Source organism: Heptranchias perlo, chromosome 14 (assembly GCF_035084215.1).
Source record: "Heptranchias perlo isolate sHepPer1 chromosome 14, sHepPer1.hap1, whole genome shotgun sequence".
Classification (NCBI taxonomy): Eukaryota; Metazoa; Chordata; class Chondrichthyes; order Hexanchiformes; family Hexanchidae; genus Heptranchias; species Heptranchias perlo.
In genome coordinates this window covers 63543594-63562826 of record NC_090338.1, presented here as the reverse complement: position 1 = coordinate 63562826, position 19233 = coordinate 63543594, and the positions used below count along the sequence as shown (strand labels likewise).

General features: G+C 43.1%; 1 protein-coding gene across 5 annotated transcripts in view; it reads right to left on the bottom strand.

Moving 5' to 3' along the window:
• The window catches only part of LOC137332582 (janus kinase and microtubule-interacting protein 2-like), a 344895-nt gene that overhangs the window by 181938 nt on the left and 143724 nt on the right, over nucleotides 1–19233 (bottom strand). For all 5 annotated transcript variants that reach the window (XR_010965701.1, XR_010965702.1, XR_010965703.1 and 2 more), the window contains exons 8-11: nucleotides 18082–18222; nucleotides 15900–15956; nucleotides 13157–13276; nucleotides 1005–1133 (exon numbers count right to left, since the gene is read on the bottom strand). Coding sequence is in view for 1 of the 5 variants with exons in the window: in XM_067996512.1 (XP_067852613.1) it covers nucleotides 1005–1133; nucleotides 13157–13276; nucleotides 15900–15956; nucleotides 18082–18222 (447 nt within the window). In the remaining 4 variants the exon portion in view is untranslated. The remainder of the gene's footprint in view (nucleotides 1–1004; nucleotides 1134–13156; nucleotides 13277–15899; nucleotides 15957–18081; nucleotides 18223–19233) is intronic.

Here is a 19233-nt window from a genome sequence, read left to right as displayed (position 1 = left end):
TACTGAACATGCCCCACGATGGATAATATCATACAGTAGCCAGTAAGTTTGCTTTTAGTTATTAAGTTACGATAAAAATTAAATAGACTTTTTGGAAAGATTTAATGATCATGTACGTTTATTATATAAGAAAATGCAAGGATGTTAATGCCTAGCAACAGAACACTTTACCATTTTGACATTCAGATCAAAGAAAGAAAGAATTTATATAGTGCCTTATCATGTCTCTCAGTTTGTACCAAAACACTTCTCATTCAATGAACTACTTTGAAGGTCAGTCTTTGTTGCTATGCAGGTGAATGTGGCAGCCAATTTTGTGCACAGCAAAGTCCCATTATAACAGTAATAAATTAATTGGCCAGTTAATCTAATTTTGATGGTTCTAGTTGAGGGAAGAAAATTCAAACTCCCTGCTCTTCTTCAAATAGTGGAATGGGATCTTCAACGACCACAAACAGTCAGATGAGTTAAACACTTCAGCCAAAGGATGGTGCCCCTGACAGCACAGCACTCCCTCACTATAATGAACCATCAGCCTAGATTATGAGCTTGAAGCATGGAGTGGGGTTTGAGCCCATAACCTTCAAATGCAAAGGCAAAGGCATTATTAACTGAGCCAAGCTGACACTAGATCAAGCCTTCCCAGGTCACGTATAACATGTTCAGATGCAGAGTAAAGCTCCCTCGGCTCTGCCCCAAACACACCAGGGTACTTTCTTTCACACCATTGTGATGTTTATCCATTTCCCACACCAACTATCCTGTGGCCTCTCTGAGGGGGACTGTCAACTTAGGCACATTCCTGTGCTGTGTAGGGACTGGAGTGGGACTGACCCTTCAATCAGACCGAGCAGAATTTCATTCCACAATCTGATGTGTTTGAGCCCAGGTCCCGGGGTGAAAGGCCAGCATCTAAGAAAATAATATACATTTTCAAAGAGCTATTGTGCCAATTCACCATTTTAACCATGCCTGATTATTTTAACAAATTATTTAATAATCACCTTTGCTTCCCGTTCTGCGTCCAGGATACCTCCCGTCTGCTCCTGAAGTAGTGCATAAGCTCTCTGGAGCGCTTGATATTCCCTCGTTAATTGTCTGAAACGGAGCTCAGATTCTTCAGCTGCCAGACTCTTATGGTGAACAAAAGTGAGTCAGGTGAGTTAGTCCCTTGTGCACAATAACATTTAAACTCCGTGAATATTAAAAAAAAATTAGTTGCAAGGAGCAGGCATTTTCCTTATTACATCCCTTCATTAATAACATACATCAGGTGCTTCCTGCACAATATTGCTTATATCGTGCTTACACTGGAGTTCTCCCATGTTTGTAGGAACATAAAATCAGTAACGGTGTATAGATACTTCTATGATATGTACGTAATAGAGTATTTTCCGTAATTCACTCTTCAGAATAGTATGCTACATGAGAATCATGGAAAGATCATCTCAGTCATCTATCCAACTCCTGGTTTTATTTTAAGCAGTTTACAGATCATTCCATACGTAATTCCTCACTTGTTCCCCCTACCTCCCTCTTCCACTTTGTTCTGATTCTATTAAAATTATTATTTTTTTAAAATTGTTTATCCGTTCTCAGGACGTGGGCATCACTGGTAAGGGTGGAATTTATTGGTCATCCGTAGGTGCTCTGAGAAGGTGGTGGTAACTGCTTACTAGGCCATTTCAGAGAGCAGTTAAGAGTAAACCACATTGGTGTGGGAATGGAGTCACATATAGGTCAGACCAAGTTTCCTTCCCTAAAGGACATGAGTGAACCAGTTGGGATTTACGAAAATCTGTCAGCTTCACAGTCACTTTTACCAGCTATGTTTTAAATCAGATTTATTAAATTCATATTCTCAAGCTGCCATGGTGGGATTTGAACTCACATTCTGGATTATTAGTCTAGGCCTCTGGTAGTGGTTGTTGGAGGCCAATCATCTCAGCCCCAGGACATTGTTGCAGGAGTTCCTCAGGGCAATGTCCTAGGCTCAACCATCTTCAGCTGCTTCATCAATGACCTTCCCTCCATCATAAAGTCAGAAATGGGGATGTTCGCTGATGATTGCACAGTGTTCATTTCCATTCGCAACCCCTCAAATAATGAAGCAGTCCATGCCCGCATGCAGCAAGACCGGGACAACATCCAGGCTTGGGCTGATAAGTGGCAAGTAACATTTGCGCCAGACAAGTGCCAGGCAATGACCATCTCCAACAAGAGGGAGTCTAACCACCTCCCCTTGACATTCAATGACATTACCATCGCCGAATCCCCCACCATCAACATTCTGGGGGTCACCATTGACCAGAAACTTAACTGGATGAGCCACATAAATACTGTGGCTACAAGAGCAGGTTAGAGGCTTGGTATTCTGCGGCGAGTGACTCACCTCCTGACTCCCCAAAGCCTTTCCACCATCTACAAGGCACAAGTCAGGAGTGTGATGGAATACTCTCCACTTGCCTGGATGAGTGCAGCTCCAACAACACTCAAGAAGCTCGACACCATCCAGGACAAAGCAGCCCGCTTGATTGGCACCCCATCCACCACCCTCAACATTCACTCCCTTCATCACCGGCACACCGTGGCTGCAGTGTGTACCATCCACAGGATGCACTGCAGCAACTTGCCAAGGCTTCTTCGACAGCACCTCCCAAACCAGCGACCTCTACCACCTAGAAGGACAAGGGCAGCAGGCACATGGGAACAACACCACCTGCACGTTCCCCTCCAAGTTACACACCATGCCGACTTGGAAAAATATCGCCATTCCTTCATCGTCGCTGGGTCAAAATCCTGGAACTCCCTTCCTAACAGCACTGTGGGAGAACCTTCACCACACGGACTGCAGCGGTTCAAGAAGGCGGCTCACCACCACCTTCTCAAGGGCAATTAGGGATGGGCAATAAATGCCGGCCTCGCCAGCGACGCCCACATCCCATGAACGAATAAAAAAAATAAAATAATCACTACACTACCGCATCCATTTGTACATCTTTTTCCAGTTCTGATGAAGGGCAGTAAGCCTGAAACATTAAATGATCCATTCTCTTCACAGATGCTGACTGACCTGCTGTGGGTTTCCAGCATTCTTTGTTTCACTTTCCCAGGCAGTAAAAGGTCATTCTGTAAGCCCCTATAAGACGTGGAACTATTTTTGTAAAAATAATTGTTGAAGTCAACTTTCTCTCTTATGACTGTATAATACACCTGCAGGAAAGGACTTGCCTATGTAACTGTTCTTGCTGCATCTATGGTACTAGACTACAGGCTAGTGTTGGGGGCTGGTGTTGATGCATGAAGATGAGCTGAGTTCATCCTTGAGATACCAATTTGCAGATATTTTGGAGACGCTATTCTCTGTTTCATGAACGGCCTGCTGAGAGGATACAAAGATATAAAAGGGAAAGGCCGTATATCTCTGGAAAACCCAATAGGTATCACACAAATCAGCCAGCAGACAGCCTGATCCTGATTCATGTCAGGCCTGAGATTATTTAATTTATTAGGTTATGTCTGGCCTGGGAATGTCTGAGTTATTAGGTTATGTGTGGACTTATTTAAAGAGTTAATGTGAAAAGTGAGTTATCTACTAAGCCAAGAGATAAGCCGCTTTGCTTCCTATGATTGCATCTTGCAGTCCATTCAACGGTGTTAAATAAGTAACATAAACCCACCCAGGCCATTCCCTTACACACGTACGATCAAGAACAGCTCAGGAAAAGGGAAACTGCAAGGTCTGTAACAAAGGACCTCCGACACATGCTGAATATGTATAAACATGTTGTGTAGGTTGACCACTTCATGTATTATGTGTGACAAAAGCCATTGGATACGGTATAGAAATAATTGATGATTTTTGACCTGGTAATATTGATCTCCATATTTAGATAGGAGTCCAGCAGCTCTATAATTAATAGCTGGTGAGGACAAGTAGCAGTAGAGGGGACACAAACCCATGGTTAATGAGAGAACAAAAGGATGTAGAGAAGATACTACTGTCTGGTGGTGACTGGGATCGGTTGTTCTAACCCAGCTTTATACTGAGACAAAGAGGAGGAATGCAAATACTAAAATGATCCTAATAACTGTTCTTGCTGTATCTATGGTACTAGACTACAGGCTAGTGTCAGGGGCTAGTGTTGATGATACTAGTTAGTGCAGCTTTTATCTGAAAGTCTGACACTTATCTCTTTGGAAGGTGAGTACTCCTTTTTAATTCTATTTAACCTCTTTCAGCACCTGTGCATGTTTAAACAGTGTAGGTCAGAGGAGGAAGAACCAAGATGCCTGTGACAGATTTAATATCATTATATTGATTAGGATGTACAAAGACATTCTGTATGTTCTAGTCCACATGTGTCAAAAGTCACCAGATACTCAATTTGAGTGCTGAGCGATATTTGACAATTCTATAGAAGAATAATGTAATCAGAATGATGATAGAAAATAGAGGAAAACAGGAATTATTGGAATCCGATGCAAGATAGGGCAAAGGTCAACCTTCAGCGAGGGAAATAAAGGGCTGTGGAGAAAGATACTCCAGTCTGGTCCATTTAGGATCAATTGCCCTCAAAATCATAGTCAAAGGTTACATCCACCTTAGAACCCATTTGCATTCACATTAAGGCCCGAGAACCCACTTTATACACTAGAAAAATATCTTAAATAGTGCAAAAGCCATTGGCAACATTGCACTGTCACAAAAGCAGTTATTGTCCTGTCAGCTTTCAATCGACAGAAGGCAGAACGACAGGACAGGACGTAACGGCAATCCCAATTCATGCACGTGTTGATGGAGCTGAAGATCACCCCTCTCCCATGTAGTGGTGAGCAGTCAGTAGAATGCAGTGCTCCTCACGCACAGTCGTACAAATAGAACCAGTGCTGAATGACCAAGTGTAACAAGGGTCTATGTGCAAAGAAAGAAGGACCTTATTTATATAGTACCTTATCACAGCACTCAGGATGTCCCGAAGTGTTTCACATACAATGCATTGCTTTCTTTTGAAGTGCAGTCACTGTTGTTATGTAGCTGAATGCATCGGCCATTTTGCGCACATCAAGATCCGCAGTTTTGGAGAAGAATTTTGGCCGGCACACTGGGCAAACTCCCTGCTTTTCTTTCAATAGTGCCATGAAACAGGCAGACATGTCCTCAGTTTAAGCATCTCACCTGAAGTGCAGCCCAGTATTAGTGCACGACATACAAAGTTGGACCCACTGCTTTCGGATATTTTTTGGGAGACTGTTGTATCCCAACAAAAAGTGAGGCTTATTAAGGGGCCAAAGCCAAAAAATGAAAAAATAATTTTTGGTAGTAAAGGTTTTTTGGGACCTTTAGTGTGCTACCTGATATTACAGCACAGCATCAATCCTTTGTTAGCTGTATGCAGAGTGTAGGAACAACAGCAAAGGCAAAAAATCTTTGATAGCAACAACAACTTGCATTTATATAGTGCCTTTAACGTAGTAAAAACTTCCCGAGGCGCTTCATAGGAGCATTATCAGAAAAAATTGACACCGAGCCAGATAAAGAGATATTAGGACAGGTGACCAAAAGCTTGATCAAAGTGGTAGGTTTTAAGGAACAACTTAAAAAAAGAGTGAGGTAGAGAGGCGGAGAGGTTTAGGGAGGGAATTCCAGAGCCTAGGGCCCAGACAGCTGAAGGCTCGGCCGCTAATGGTGGAGCAATGAAAATCGGGGATGCGCAAGAGGCCAGAATTGGAGGAGCGCAGGGATCTCAGAGGGTGGCAGGGCTGGAGGAGGTTACAGAGATAGGGAGGGACGAGGACAGCTTACTTCTTGTCCCCCAGTCCCTCCACTCTACCACTGACTTTGATTCATTCATTCAGCCATTACGTTCCTGTCCTCTGGACCTTTCTCCCCCGTTCATTCTGCCTCACCACCTCTTCTTTACCTTCCCTCCCTGACCCTCTCTATTTTCCCTTTTCCTACTTGCTTGATGCCCACTGTTTCTCCTCCTTATTGTAAAACACTTTGAGTTGTCTTCCTGGACATGAGGAACACTATAGAAATGCAAGTAGGTGTTGTTGCTTAATAATTTACATTATCCTGAATCCTTCTCCCCAAAACTGTAGGTGGAATTAACAGACAGTTAGGGATTTGTGTCTTATTGTGATCTCTTCTTTCTGTTGAAATTATTCAAGCACTGCAGCAAAGTGTGAGAGAGAGAGAGAGACAAACTAAGATAGTGAGTCAGAGGGAGGGAGAGGGGGATCCCATCTTAGCTCCGAGTAATTATTGTAAGGTTACAATTTTTCCAAGTTGGAATTTTTTCAAGAACTGTTTCTCAGTCTACAATAGCACAGTGTTACAATCAGCTTCAGGGAAGAACGTGCCTGCTTTCAGTGCATAAGACTGAACCCTATTCTGTACTGTTGTCTGAGATGTGGCTCAAATTGAAACAGGTCTGATTGACTATAGCTGCATCTGTGATTGTTTAATCTTTTTTCACCGCTAAAGACAGAGCAGCAATGATAGCTATCGCTAGGCTATAAAATACACAGGAGCATTATAACCCAGTAGGAGAAGGCAGATTATTGTTCAGTAAAAATGTTGCCAGCTGAAACTTGGTCTATTGTCAATAACACCACCTTATCTCGTAATGTGATGCCAAGCACCAAAGCCATTAGTAGCAATGGTTAGCAATGATAAGGAAGGACTGCTGGTGGTAATGGACGATACAGTTTCAACAGTTAAGACTCAGATGAGAATACTCAGTAACTGAAAAAGGGATTAGATGTTCTAATCAGGTACCAGAGCTGAAGCGAATTCAAACCCTGCCACAACCACGATAGAGCTGGTTTGGGTTAATTTGTTGAACACATAAATATGGCCCAATTTGGATGACCTGTTCTCTTAAAATCCCCTCAACTTGTCCCAGGGATGAGGGATTTCAGTTACATTGAGAGACTAGAGAAGCTGGGATTGTTCTCGTTAGAGTAGAGAAGGTTAAGGGGAGATTTAATAGAGGTGTTCAAAATTATACGGGGTTTTAATAGAGTAAATAAGGAGAAACTGTTTTCACTGGCAGAAGGGTCAGTAACCAGGGAACACAGATTCAAGATAATTGGCAGAAGAACCGGGAGAGAGATGAAGAGACTTTCTTTTTTACTCAGCGAACTGTTATGATCTTGAAAGCACTATCTGAAAGGATGGTGGAAGCAGATTCATTAGTGGCTTTCAAAAAGGAACTGGATATATACTTGAAAAGGAAAAATTTGCAGGGTTATGGGGAAAGAGCAGGGGAGTGGGATTAATTGGATAGCTCTTTCAAAGAGCCAGCATGGGCACAGTGGACCGAATGGCCTCCTTCTGTGCTTTAAGATTCTATAATTGTATAAAAAGAATCATGGCCGCTCCCAGAAACAGAGGTGCCAAGCATTCACTGGCTCAAGTATACCACCATTTCCTTGCTGTCAGTGGCAGGTAGTGGGTGAATGATTGAGACTGGAGTAACATTAACAAAGCCAAGCTTTTAATTTAAGAACTTATTATTTTCCAGGGTGCAAAAAGCAGCTCATGAAATATTAATATGATTCCTGGTAACCTAGTGCAAAATATGCAGGGGGACTAAGTGGCGCAGTGGGTAAGAATACTGCCATTTTACCTCTGGAATTCAGGTTTTAATCCTGGCCAGCCTAGCGGGATGAAAGTATACCTCTCCCTGCTGACTGTAAAGTTGCAACATGAAATGGAATTTGGGAGTCTCAACACAGCAGAAGCCTAGCACTTGAATTGATATTTCGCACAGAGGCCACAAGGATAACTGGGGTCCAATTTTCTTCCCAGCCACTACACTGTTAGAACTTTGGTGGGGCGGGACTTCCGCCCGCCCTTTGCCTGACCCCTCGACTCCAGCTGATTTCCTGGGATTAGGGTAATTTGGATATTTTGGGTAGACTCCTCGAGGGATACCTACCTGCATTGAGCATCCCGTCCAGGGTGAGGGGCAAATCACTGCTATAGGCCTCAGTAGCATGGCCAGCAGCTTCTGGAAAGCTGAAGTTAACTGCCTGGTGCTCTTAACGTCCAGCATTGCTACAGCACAAATAACGGGAAATATATCAGATATACAGTCCCCTCTGCTTATAGTGGTGTTGACACAATTTGCCCGCTATAGGCGGTGGATGGTATAACAAGTAGTGGGAAGGCTGGAGGCAGCCCTGCGACTAACTACACCTGCCCTCGGACTGTGACAGCTGAGGAAATAGTGAGTCTAGTCTGGATGTACAATTCCAAACCGTAGTTCCATGTTTTTCCCTTTCTCTAATCAAGAGATAGAGTAGATCGAGAGAAGCTGTTTCTACTGGCAGGAGGGTCGGTAACCAGAGGACACAGATTTAAGAAATTGGCAAAAAAATCCAAGAGAGAAGGTTAGGAGAATTTTTTTACACAGCAATTTGCTATAATCTGGAATGCACCACCAGAAAGGATAGTGGAAGCATATTCAGTAGTAACTTTCAAAAGGGAATTGGATATATACTTTAAAAGGAAACATTTGCAGGGCTACAGAAAAGGAGTGGGGTAGTGGAACTAATTGGATAGCTGTTTCAAAGAGCCAGCACAGGCATGATGGGCCGAATGGCCTCCTTCTGTGCTATATGATTCTAAGATCTACAGTTCCAGCCAGGCACTTGCTCAGGGGCCATTCTCGGGAGTACTGGGATGCCAGTCTACGTCTGCAGTTCCCCCATTTCTGACTTCAGCCATGCAACTGTAGGACCAAGAGCACCATTAATGTTCTACTTAAATGGAGCTACTTCACTACATGGAAACTCATGGAAACAGCCCTTTTATCCAACCGAACGTGAGAGGACTGAAGTGGCAGAGCAAGAAAGGGAAGCGACATGACAAAGTCTTTCTGATATAGTGGAGGTTCCAGCTGGGCTTATCTTCCCCAGCAAATTTATGAGGCCATTGTTGGGTAGTGTAAATGGAGCTTTACTCTGCATCTAACCTATGCTATACCTGACCTGGGAACATTTGATGGGAGCATATGGAGAGCGCTCTATTCTGCATCTAATCTGCAATATACATTGATCTTCCGATGCTCTGCTTCCTCACTCACTGACTGTGCTTGCCAGCTGTACCTGCACTGCAGTTGCCAACTATACTTGATGACTGTACTTGCAATGTTGTAGTTGGGATTGACTCTGTGATTCACCATAGTATCGCAAGTAGAGTCAGTGGGGGTCATTTTAACCCTTATCGCCAGGCGAAAAATGGTTGACAGCGAATTAGCAGCAAATTTTACACCTCGACTGATTTTCTTTTCCATTGGCAGCTGTCACTTCTGGCAGTGTTACAAGTTTTGGGTCTGTTCAAAGTTAAACAGCTTTGTTTAAAGTTAAAATTACCCCCAGAAAGTGCAGTGAATGGGATCCAAACAAAGAATTCATCCCAACCACAACATTGCAAGTGCAGAGGTACCATTTTAAAAAACAGATGGACCACTTGTCCCATTTAAAGGCTGTATTTCCCTCGTGGAGCTTGGGTTCCTCCTACAACGCACATTATTTTCTTGCTAACAGCCAGGTGACCTGTTTACAGCGTTTCACTGGGTGTTGCTCGGTAACCAGTCATTGAGAAGTATGCAAAGGGAGCCCAGTCGTTATTTTATTTCCCCCCATTATTGTTCCTTTCCTCTCATGATTTTTTGTGGTTGGTCAGTTGTGCCTCCTGAGATTATTTATTTTATCCATTATAATAAATATTTTGTTTTCATAAATTTGATAGGCACTCTCCCCATGCTGGTTAGATCTGCTACAGAAATTGGTTTTGAGGTGTTGAGGAATCCTAGGGCTGTATCTGATTGTGGGAGCACTCGATGATAAAGGTGGGGAATATTCCATTCCCCAGTAATGATATCTTTCACCTTGAAAATTCACCAAAATATAAAAATGCTGGTGTTACCATGGGGTTAATTGATCAGTTTGGTAGTGAAGCAAATGTACCCGCAGACCTGGTTTACCTTATAGAGTGGGGAAGTAGCCTCATGGTTTGGATACATTTACTCAAAATCCAAATGGTGGGGTGGTACTATTTGTGCTGCTTAGCTAGTTGCCCCCAGCTTGTTTTTAAATTCATTCTCAGGATGTGGGTAATGCTGGCAAGGTCAGCATTTATAACGCATTCCTAACAATTGAGTGGCTTGCTAGGCCAGGATTTTGACCCAGAGCCGGGAAGGGGGCGGTGGGGGGGACGTAAGGACGTTTTTTTTTGTCAGTTTCCCGTCCGATAGGCCGGCCTGATTGACAGGCTGGTCTCAGTCAAACAGGAGCAGAGCAAGAAAGAGGGTGTGAAAAGGTAAATCTTCAGGTAAGTCTTAGATTGCATAGATTGGGGGGGGGGGGAGCATGGGGGCATGGGTGGGCACAGGGGGGCAAAGGGGGGGGGTCAGTCATCGGATGTCAGTCACTGGGGGGAGGGATCGGGGGTCAGCGAAAATTGGGAGGGGTCGCGATCGTTGAGTGGGGAGGTGGGGGTCGCTGCATGTAGGCTTGTTGGGCCTGTGAGAAGCACTCCTGCTCCTCCGGGCCCACAGGCTGTTCTATAAAGACACTTACCTGCAGTTTCGGGCCTTCTCGCCTCCTTTCAGGTGGCATGAAGGAGAAGGCTCGGGAATTCCGGACCCCAGGGGTTGAAATTGCAAAATCTTTCAAAATAGAGGCCCGCAGCCTAATTGAAAGGCTTTACTGATCGACCCGCCTCCTGAGAGCAGGTTGGTCTCTCGCCCCGATGAAAACTGGAAATGGACGGGTTGGAGGCAGGCTGGGGGCGGATCTGAAATTGTTGCAATTTTCAATGTCCCCACCCCCACCCCACCCATTTTTCCACAGTTAAAATCCTGCCCCAGAGGTCAGTTAAGAGTCAATCACATTGGTGTGGCACCACAGTCACATATAGGCCAGACTGGGTAAGGACAGTAGGTTTCCTTCTGTAAAGGACATTAGTGAACCAGTTGGGTTTTTAATGAAAATCCAACAGCTTATCATCAGTTTTACTGATACCAGCTTTTTTAATTCCAGATTTTTAAAACCAAATTCAAATTCTCAAACTGCCATGGTGGGATTTGAACTCACCTTCTCTGGATTATTAGTCCAGGCCTCTAGGGTTACTGGTCCAGTAACATAACCACGACACTACCGTACCTATAAATGCACATACGTTTGATCTGTAGGTGTCTAATGTGGGGGAGGTCATTGAAAAGAAAGTTGGCAGGTGTGTGACCCATTAGTCTCTCTACATAACTCAAAATGATGGCAGTTATTACCTATTCTCCTCAGCATAGACAAGACTGCTCTATAATTTATAACATGGTTTGACCTACACTCAGAGTCATTGTGAGTTCAGGTTCAGCTTCACAGGACTCAGATTTGAATCAGAAGTTTGAATTTATCTGAATTCACATCCAAGGTATACGTTGTGTAGAGAATAATGAACAACTAGTCGTCATTACATAGAGGATTACTGGATGGCCAGCTGTGGGATTGTAAGGCAGAGATCTGATCAAACAGTTCAGAAACTGGGAACAAGGTTCAAGCAACTTGTCATTAAGTTGAACCTCGAGTTTGGATTGCTGTATGTAGCTCACTGATCACAGTTATATGAAGGTGAGTAAATGTTTGATCTGTAAGAATAAATCCCATGTTATCAGTATCAAATTGATAGAGTCTCATGTGATGTAGGACTTCAAAGATTCCTTTAATGGGTTCAGATGGCATTATGAACAGCAACAGTCATCTGAACTCCAAAGGGGATCAGAGCCTTGAAATCATTTCAGGGTAGATACTGTGATCTTCAGAGAGGAGGTTTTGTTCAATTTGTAACTCATTTCTTCAGCATCATACACTGGCCAGTCTCCAAGAGCCGCTGATGCATTAACTGCAGGGTTGATGATCATGGTATTGCCAACATGAACAATCAGTCGGGCACTGCACATTTATGAAAAAATATATACTTGCAGTATCATACCAGGAAATTTTATGACCATTATATAGTAGGAAGAATTTAAAATAGCAGGGGAGCATTTTCAAAGTTGTAACATACTTCTGAGCCTTACACATCCTCACAAACTCCCCGAACCCTACTGTTACAGTCCGGTCCAAAGCTGATAGCCTGGTACCATGATCTTATCCATCTGTTATTCTTTATGCTCTTGATGTGTCCACGTTACTACCAAAAAATACGATGAAACAGAAGTGGAAGACATCAGAATTCCACTTGAGTTTTCATTTATTGCACATTAAAGCAATGGTGATTTATTTGTTTTCTGTGGGCCTCCTTTCTCATAGCTTCACAGCTAGAATACTATGTCCATAAACAACATTCAACCATCTATATTTGCAACAAGAAGTTATTGAATATTAAAAAATCTGAATTAAATGTGACAAATTTTTCTCTTTTTTTGGTAAATGTTTCTTTTCATTGAAGCAAGAGGCGTTACTACTCGAGAATGGAACCTTTACATTCTGTGTCTGCTTCAAGCAATTCCAACTCAGACATAGTATGAGTTATATGCAAAGAATTCACTTTCCCATCAACCAATTCCAACCATGAACAGTCAACAGCAGATGAAGAGTAAAGCTGCCTCTACACAATCCCAACATGTGCCTTAAATGTAACCTCAAAGGAACACTCCCTATCACATTGGTGTGAACTTTTCCCATTTCCTACACTGACCATTTTATCCCTTCTGAGATTACCAGCTTGTGCTTACAAGGAACTGGGTTGAGTGCAACCAACTCACCTCATGTACCTTGCCCGCAGGCAGCAGAGAGAGGACACGTTCAGTCCATCAGACTGAGCTGGATTCAAATAGACGTTCCAGAGGTGAATGGGCAGTGTGCCAGAACTCATTGTGCTGCCCAATCCTCAGATTTTGCTTAAATGTACACTATTAGCTAAACACGTTACTTAGAAAGATTGTTGATTTACCAAAGGAGGGACAATCAGGACCATCTCAGTTTGTGCTATTTGGGTTCACACCACTCAATGTCATGCTGTTTGCTTTTCAGTAAATCCCTGTCACCATCATTATATCTACAATTACGGCAAACTTTAAAACAGACATTTCTTTCATTCCTTGGTATCAATAACTTCTGTTGAGTTAGGTCATCTACTCACTTCATTTAAATCATCCTCGGGTGTTGCTGGTGTCCTGTCTGTTCGGTAGGAGGCTAAGGAGGATGTTTCTGAATCCATTGATTCTTCGTCAAATCCAAAACACGTCTCTACCACATGTCTCTGTGGGAGGAGGAGGAGAGGGGAAAAAAAGTGCAGTATTCTGAAATGGCGGAGGACTCCCACCTCTCACCCATTCCTCAGAACGGATACAAATGCAAAAATAGATGCAACTGGCTCTGATTTATGTCTATGTGTGATTCAGTCTTTTTCCTCCAGACAGTGGGATTGAAACATTTATATTTCAGTCACTCGTGAATGACCCGATAGTGGAATCATACATTCGTAGCAGGCACTTTCAATGTTGTGAATCAATGCAATGGAAACTTGCGACTCCTTCAAGGGAAGACACTGTTTTCACAGGTGAATAGTTTCCTTCGGGTGCTTTTTTTGATTTACTTAAAACTACTCAACATATCAAGCTTCTGCAAAGATATGGATGGAAGTCCATGGGCAGGATTTTAACTGTGAAAAACGGGTGGGTTGGGGGCCGGGGGGTATTGAAAATTGGAACAATTTCAGACCCGCCCCCAACCCGCCAATTTCAGGTTTACACCGGGGCGGGCAACCAGCCTGCTCTCAGGAGGTGGGTTGGTCAATAAAACCTTTCAAGGAGGCTGTGGGCCTCTATATTGAAAGGTTTTGTGATTTCAACCCTTTGGGGGCTAGGAGTCCCGGGCCTTCTCCTTAGCGCCGCATGAGAGGAGGCGAGAAGGCCCAAAACTGCAGGTTAATGCCTTTATAGCACAGCTTGTGGGCCCAGAGGAGCAGGAATGCTTCCCCCAAGCCCAACAAGCCGGCCTGCAGTGACCACCCTAATGATCACGGACCCCTGCGATGAACCCCGATCCCTTCCCCCCACCCCCCCGTGACTGAACACCCCCCCCCCCAGTGACTGACACCCAATCACCCTCCCCATGATCCCCAATCCCCCAATGACTCCACGACTGACCCCCACCCAGTGACTGACCTTCCCCACACCCCCGATGACTGACCCCATCCCCACCAATGACTGACCACCCCACCCACCCGATGACTGACCTCCCCACCCCCTCCGATGACTGACCTCCCCACCCCCTCCGATGACTGACCTCCCCACCCCCTCCGATGACTGACCCCTCATGACCCCCTGATGCCCCCGTGGCCACCCATGCACCCCTCCCCCATCCATACAATCTAACACTTACCTGAACACGTCCTCTTCCTTGCTCTTCTCCCATCCGACTGAGACCAGCCTATCAATCAGGCTGGCCTGTTGGATGGGAAATCGACCAATAAAAAATAAAAAACGTCCTTACATCAAAATTGTAAGGACGTCCAGGAAACCCATACTTCTGGGTTTCCCGTCCGCGATTCGACCCCCCCCACCCCTTCCCGGCTCTGGGTCAAAATTCTGGCCCACGTCTCACCTTTCTTTCATTAATAAAAAAATATATAAAATTAAAGGGTATCTTGCAACTGCATGGGTCCAGCGTGGACCCACCGAGAGCACATGTGCATAAGTGCATCATTTTCATGGGCTACACATGTAGGATTTCCCTACATGTGCTCCAGGCAGGCGAGGCTCCATGACAGGGCATACAAACAGAAGATTTGGCTTTATAAGCCTGCTGTGCACATCGGGAGATTTTATCCAGGCATAAGTCTAGAAATGTCTTGTAGTTATGGGGAAAAAAACACAATTGCCTGGATAATTACTTGCAGCATTTCTCATCCCCTTTTTTCCCCTTCGACCTATATCCTCCAATAAACCTGCTTGAATTCTGAGGAGGTAATGGGCTTGATTTTGCTGTAAAAATAACAGTGAGGCGAACAGCGCTCACCGTTATTGACGTGCAAATCGGAAAGCAACTTCCGGCGACCGCACATGCACAGTTAAACGTGAAAATCCGGAAGTCGCTCTCCGAGAGGCGACGCTCCTCCAAAAGCTGCGCGAAAATGGCATCTCCCTGTCTGGGTCCCTGTTCAAACGTAAAGTTGCTGTACTGACATCGCAGATACGGTCTAAACTCACCAAAAAATCTTAAGTCGAGTCATTTCAAGTCTAAGTATCATTTTAATGGTGTGGTAAGTCTTAATTACTGCCAAACAACCTCTCCGGCACTGAAAATTAACTTTTACAAGTGTGGATTCTCATTCCTTCCGATTTTAATTATTGATGGACATTTAAAAAAAAAGTAAATAATTTTTTTTTTACTTTTTGTTTGTCTCTTTTATCTCTCTCTCTTAATTCAATATTTCTTTTCCCTTTCTTAATTCCACTTTCTGTACCTGGTTTGACATTGAATTCATTATTCTAACTTACACTTCCTGGTTCAGACTCCACGCTGTTATTAACAATTCTTCAATCTAATAGGTTAAAGAGATACACAGTTGCTTGCTCTGTTCTCACAGGGCCCAGATGCCCTGTAGAGGGAGCCACGTCGTTTGCTGTCTCGTCGACAGTAACTTGCCGTACAAAAGCTCATAGAAAGTCTGTGGGCAAGTATAAATCTAACAAACGGCTGGCACCGTTCGTTCGCTGCTCACAGCAAAATCCGGCCCATTAAGTGAGAGAATCAAGCTTTTTTTTCTTTTCCTGGGAGAGAATTACATTGTCCCCTGAACAATCTAGGAGAACGAGCTTTCGGAATTCCAAACGGATATAAAAATTGTTCTTATCACTGTGCCCCCCAGTACCATTTACCTTGATAGGCTTTGTACATCGTTTGTGTCTTTTGCGACGAAGCAGTCGTTCGCGGTCCTAAAAAACAAGGAGATCCATTAGGCTGAAATTGGGCACATTAGACGAAGGCCACACTGAAATGACAGCGGCCTGCTGTAAATACAGTGTCATTTAATAAAACCACGATAAACAGTTTTGTTACAAGGCACCACTTCCCAGTGTGAACAATCCGTTTGTCATACAGTGGGTTCCATACACAATATAATGCTCTGTTGAAAGTAAAACACTTTTTATACAGAAAGAAAATGATTTACAAGCCAATATGCACATTTGTGGCCTATTTAAATATTGCACGACACATTAGCAAAAAAAACATCTATGTCTTTAATCCATCTCTGCATTCATGGCTGCTGGCTAGCTCTGCACTGACTAAGCCTAAAGATGCAAACCTAATTAATTTCCACCGAACTTTCAAGTCAGACAGATTTCAAAAGATGTGAAAAATATGCGTGCCTTCAGTAATCTTTCTAATTGCTCCACAGCACCGATTCCTACTTAATACAAACGTTTCTTTCTGTTTTTGTAATAACACACAGCACTTTTGCACTTGATCGGGACCCCATTACACTGCAGCACACATTGAGTGGAAGCAAGGGATGCAGAACATTCAGCATTTAACTCGAAATGCAAAAGATATTTTTATCATTCAAAATACCCAGTGTTTTCTTCAAAATAACACCAGCTAGAATAAGTGAGTATGTTTCTATTGTTCAATGTTAAAAAACGTGCCAAATAAAAATATCTTTTATAAACACAGACATTCCTTTCGGCAATAATGGCTGTGGATCTTTAGTAGAACAGGACTTCCACCTAACTCTTCTCTGCCAACCCTGGCTTGTTTCTCGGGGTCAGGATCATTTACATAGTGAGGGTGGGCACCAAGGCTATTTATTGTGCTGCTGGGGTACCGTCCTCAGGTTGGGGGGGGGTGGTTATGGAGTTTATACCATTGCTGAATGTGAAAAAAAACAATGTAATTAAAAACTTTCGTAGTTTTCAAAATTCCCGCTTTGAAGGTTTAATGTTAACGCTCTCCCTGTGCGTCAATGTTCCTGATGTCCAGCTTTGACAGAATGTAAATGACACGAAATACATCCCAAGCAGGAAATCCCGGAAGTCGCGCCAGGTGCAGGAATGGTAATGCAAGTCTCAAAGGGTTTAACATTGGAATAGTGTTTATATTCCACCCAACAAAGACAACAAGGTCCTGAAATTATGTTGTGCGAAGATAAACATATGGAGGTGTAATGCATTCATATGAAATTCCTTGGTCAGCTGTTTTAACTGAGGCGTTAACCAGTTTAAAATAAATAGCTTAATGTGACCACTAAAGTAGCAGGCCAAGAAATATCACAGGAACACATTGAGCATTCACACACTATTCTTCACACAATGACATTTCAAGCATTGATACCGGAATAAAGCAATAACATTTTCCTTGTATTCTATTAAAAAGTCATTGGGGAGTGCTCTGTACTCATGCTTACACAGCTAGTCCATGAAAAGAAAATCTAACACTTCGAGATTGTTGTGTCATTGAACATATGTTTTAAAGATTAATAAGTATCTTTTGATTACAGTTTCTTTAGAATCAACTCTTGACATGTAAAGAAAATATACCACAGCTTCTTTAGACATGTTAAATGCATCACTTGAAACAATAGTTTTTCTGCTTACAATCCACTTAAATCCATGCAGGTAGAATATGCTTTAAATTCAGGTTTGAAAAGCAAAACTTGGTAGAAATAAAATGATATTGACAGTGCTATGGAACATACAGCGTAGTGGAGTGGGAAGATGCAGATTTGATGCACTACTCTGTGCTCGATCTGGACTGTGCCAATTGGGGAGGTGCTGGCTGAGGGCCCGAGTGTCTTCCTGAAGAGACAATGGAAATTTGTATGGCAGTGTCTCGACTGAGTCACAATTGCGTATCTCACGCCAGCTCGTGAAAGTGGGCACCGGTATACGCAAGCTGCAGAGGCAGAGGTGCCACATCTAACAACGCCAGGAAGAAAACTGAGGGTGTTTAATCTTCATCAATGGGTAGATGCCCTCAGCAATAAAGAAATGATAACGGGTATAATAATACCACAAGTAAACACATAGATACCGGCGTGGCAGTGAGATTCGGAGGGCTTACCCTAGTCAAGTCATCAATGATGTTCTGCTGCTCAAGAACTTGAAGTTTTAAAAATTCTACTTCTTGTTCTTCATGAGCTTGGTCAAGATCATTTAAGGAACGTAATTTCTTCAGGGGCGGATAAGAGCCGACTTTCTCTTTCTGCGGAAAGAAAAATTTAAAAAAGGCATTAGTGATCAGCAACAAGTGATCCTTTTGGGAAACAATTCTTTTCTTGCTTTATGAGATGGCAATGTTGTAGAGCTTGGGCCACAATTAGAATGTAATCGCAGGCTACAGAGAATAATCACAACTATTCGTAATCCATGATGCAGCAATTTGCATTTTAATGGTCAGGAAGAGTGTGCAAGAAGCTCGGTCACTGTGCAGTACTATGTAGACTTTCTTGGACTGATTCATAATGTTGAGAACTTGGAATGGAACCAGATTTAAATATCAATGCCGCTTAATATTTTGAATCTGGTTTAGCATTAGATTTGCTTCATAAGATAATTACAAATGAGGAAGTCTATTCGGCCCATCTCAGATCATCTATCCAGAATGACCCTGAAGTCCCCATATGGCAGCATCCAATTAGTTTCTAGAAGATTCTAAGAACTTTGCCTTTATCTGGGGTCCATTCCATGTGCTGATCACTCTTTAGGCAAAGAAAAACTTCCTGCTGTCAGTCCAAAATTTGTCTCTTACTAGTTTAAATCTGTGACCCCTTGTCCTGTTCCGCCAATTTAAATTGAAATTAAAGTAATTTTCTGGATTTACTTTTTCTATGTGATTTACAGTCTTGTATTAACTCTATAAGATCACCTCTCACATGCATCTTTTCAAGGCCGAAATGCTCACGTTTCTCCAGTCTTTCCTCATAATCGAGGCCTCGAGACTCTTCTCCGCCTCCAGGGCTTGAATATCTCCCTTGTGTCGCGGTGGCCAGAACTGGACACAGTACTCAAGGTCCAGTCTGACCAGAGCACTGTACAGCTTGATCATAACTTCTTCTGACTCATGCTCTATTATTTGGCTACAAGGTCAACATTCAGCTTGTAGAAATAGTAAATTACATACTCATACATTGCTGCTCATCCGACAGAGACTCAAGTATGATATTACTTTCAAGGCGAGCCTGCTAAATAAATATTTGAAATCTTCCAGTTGGTA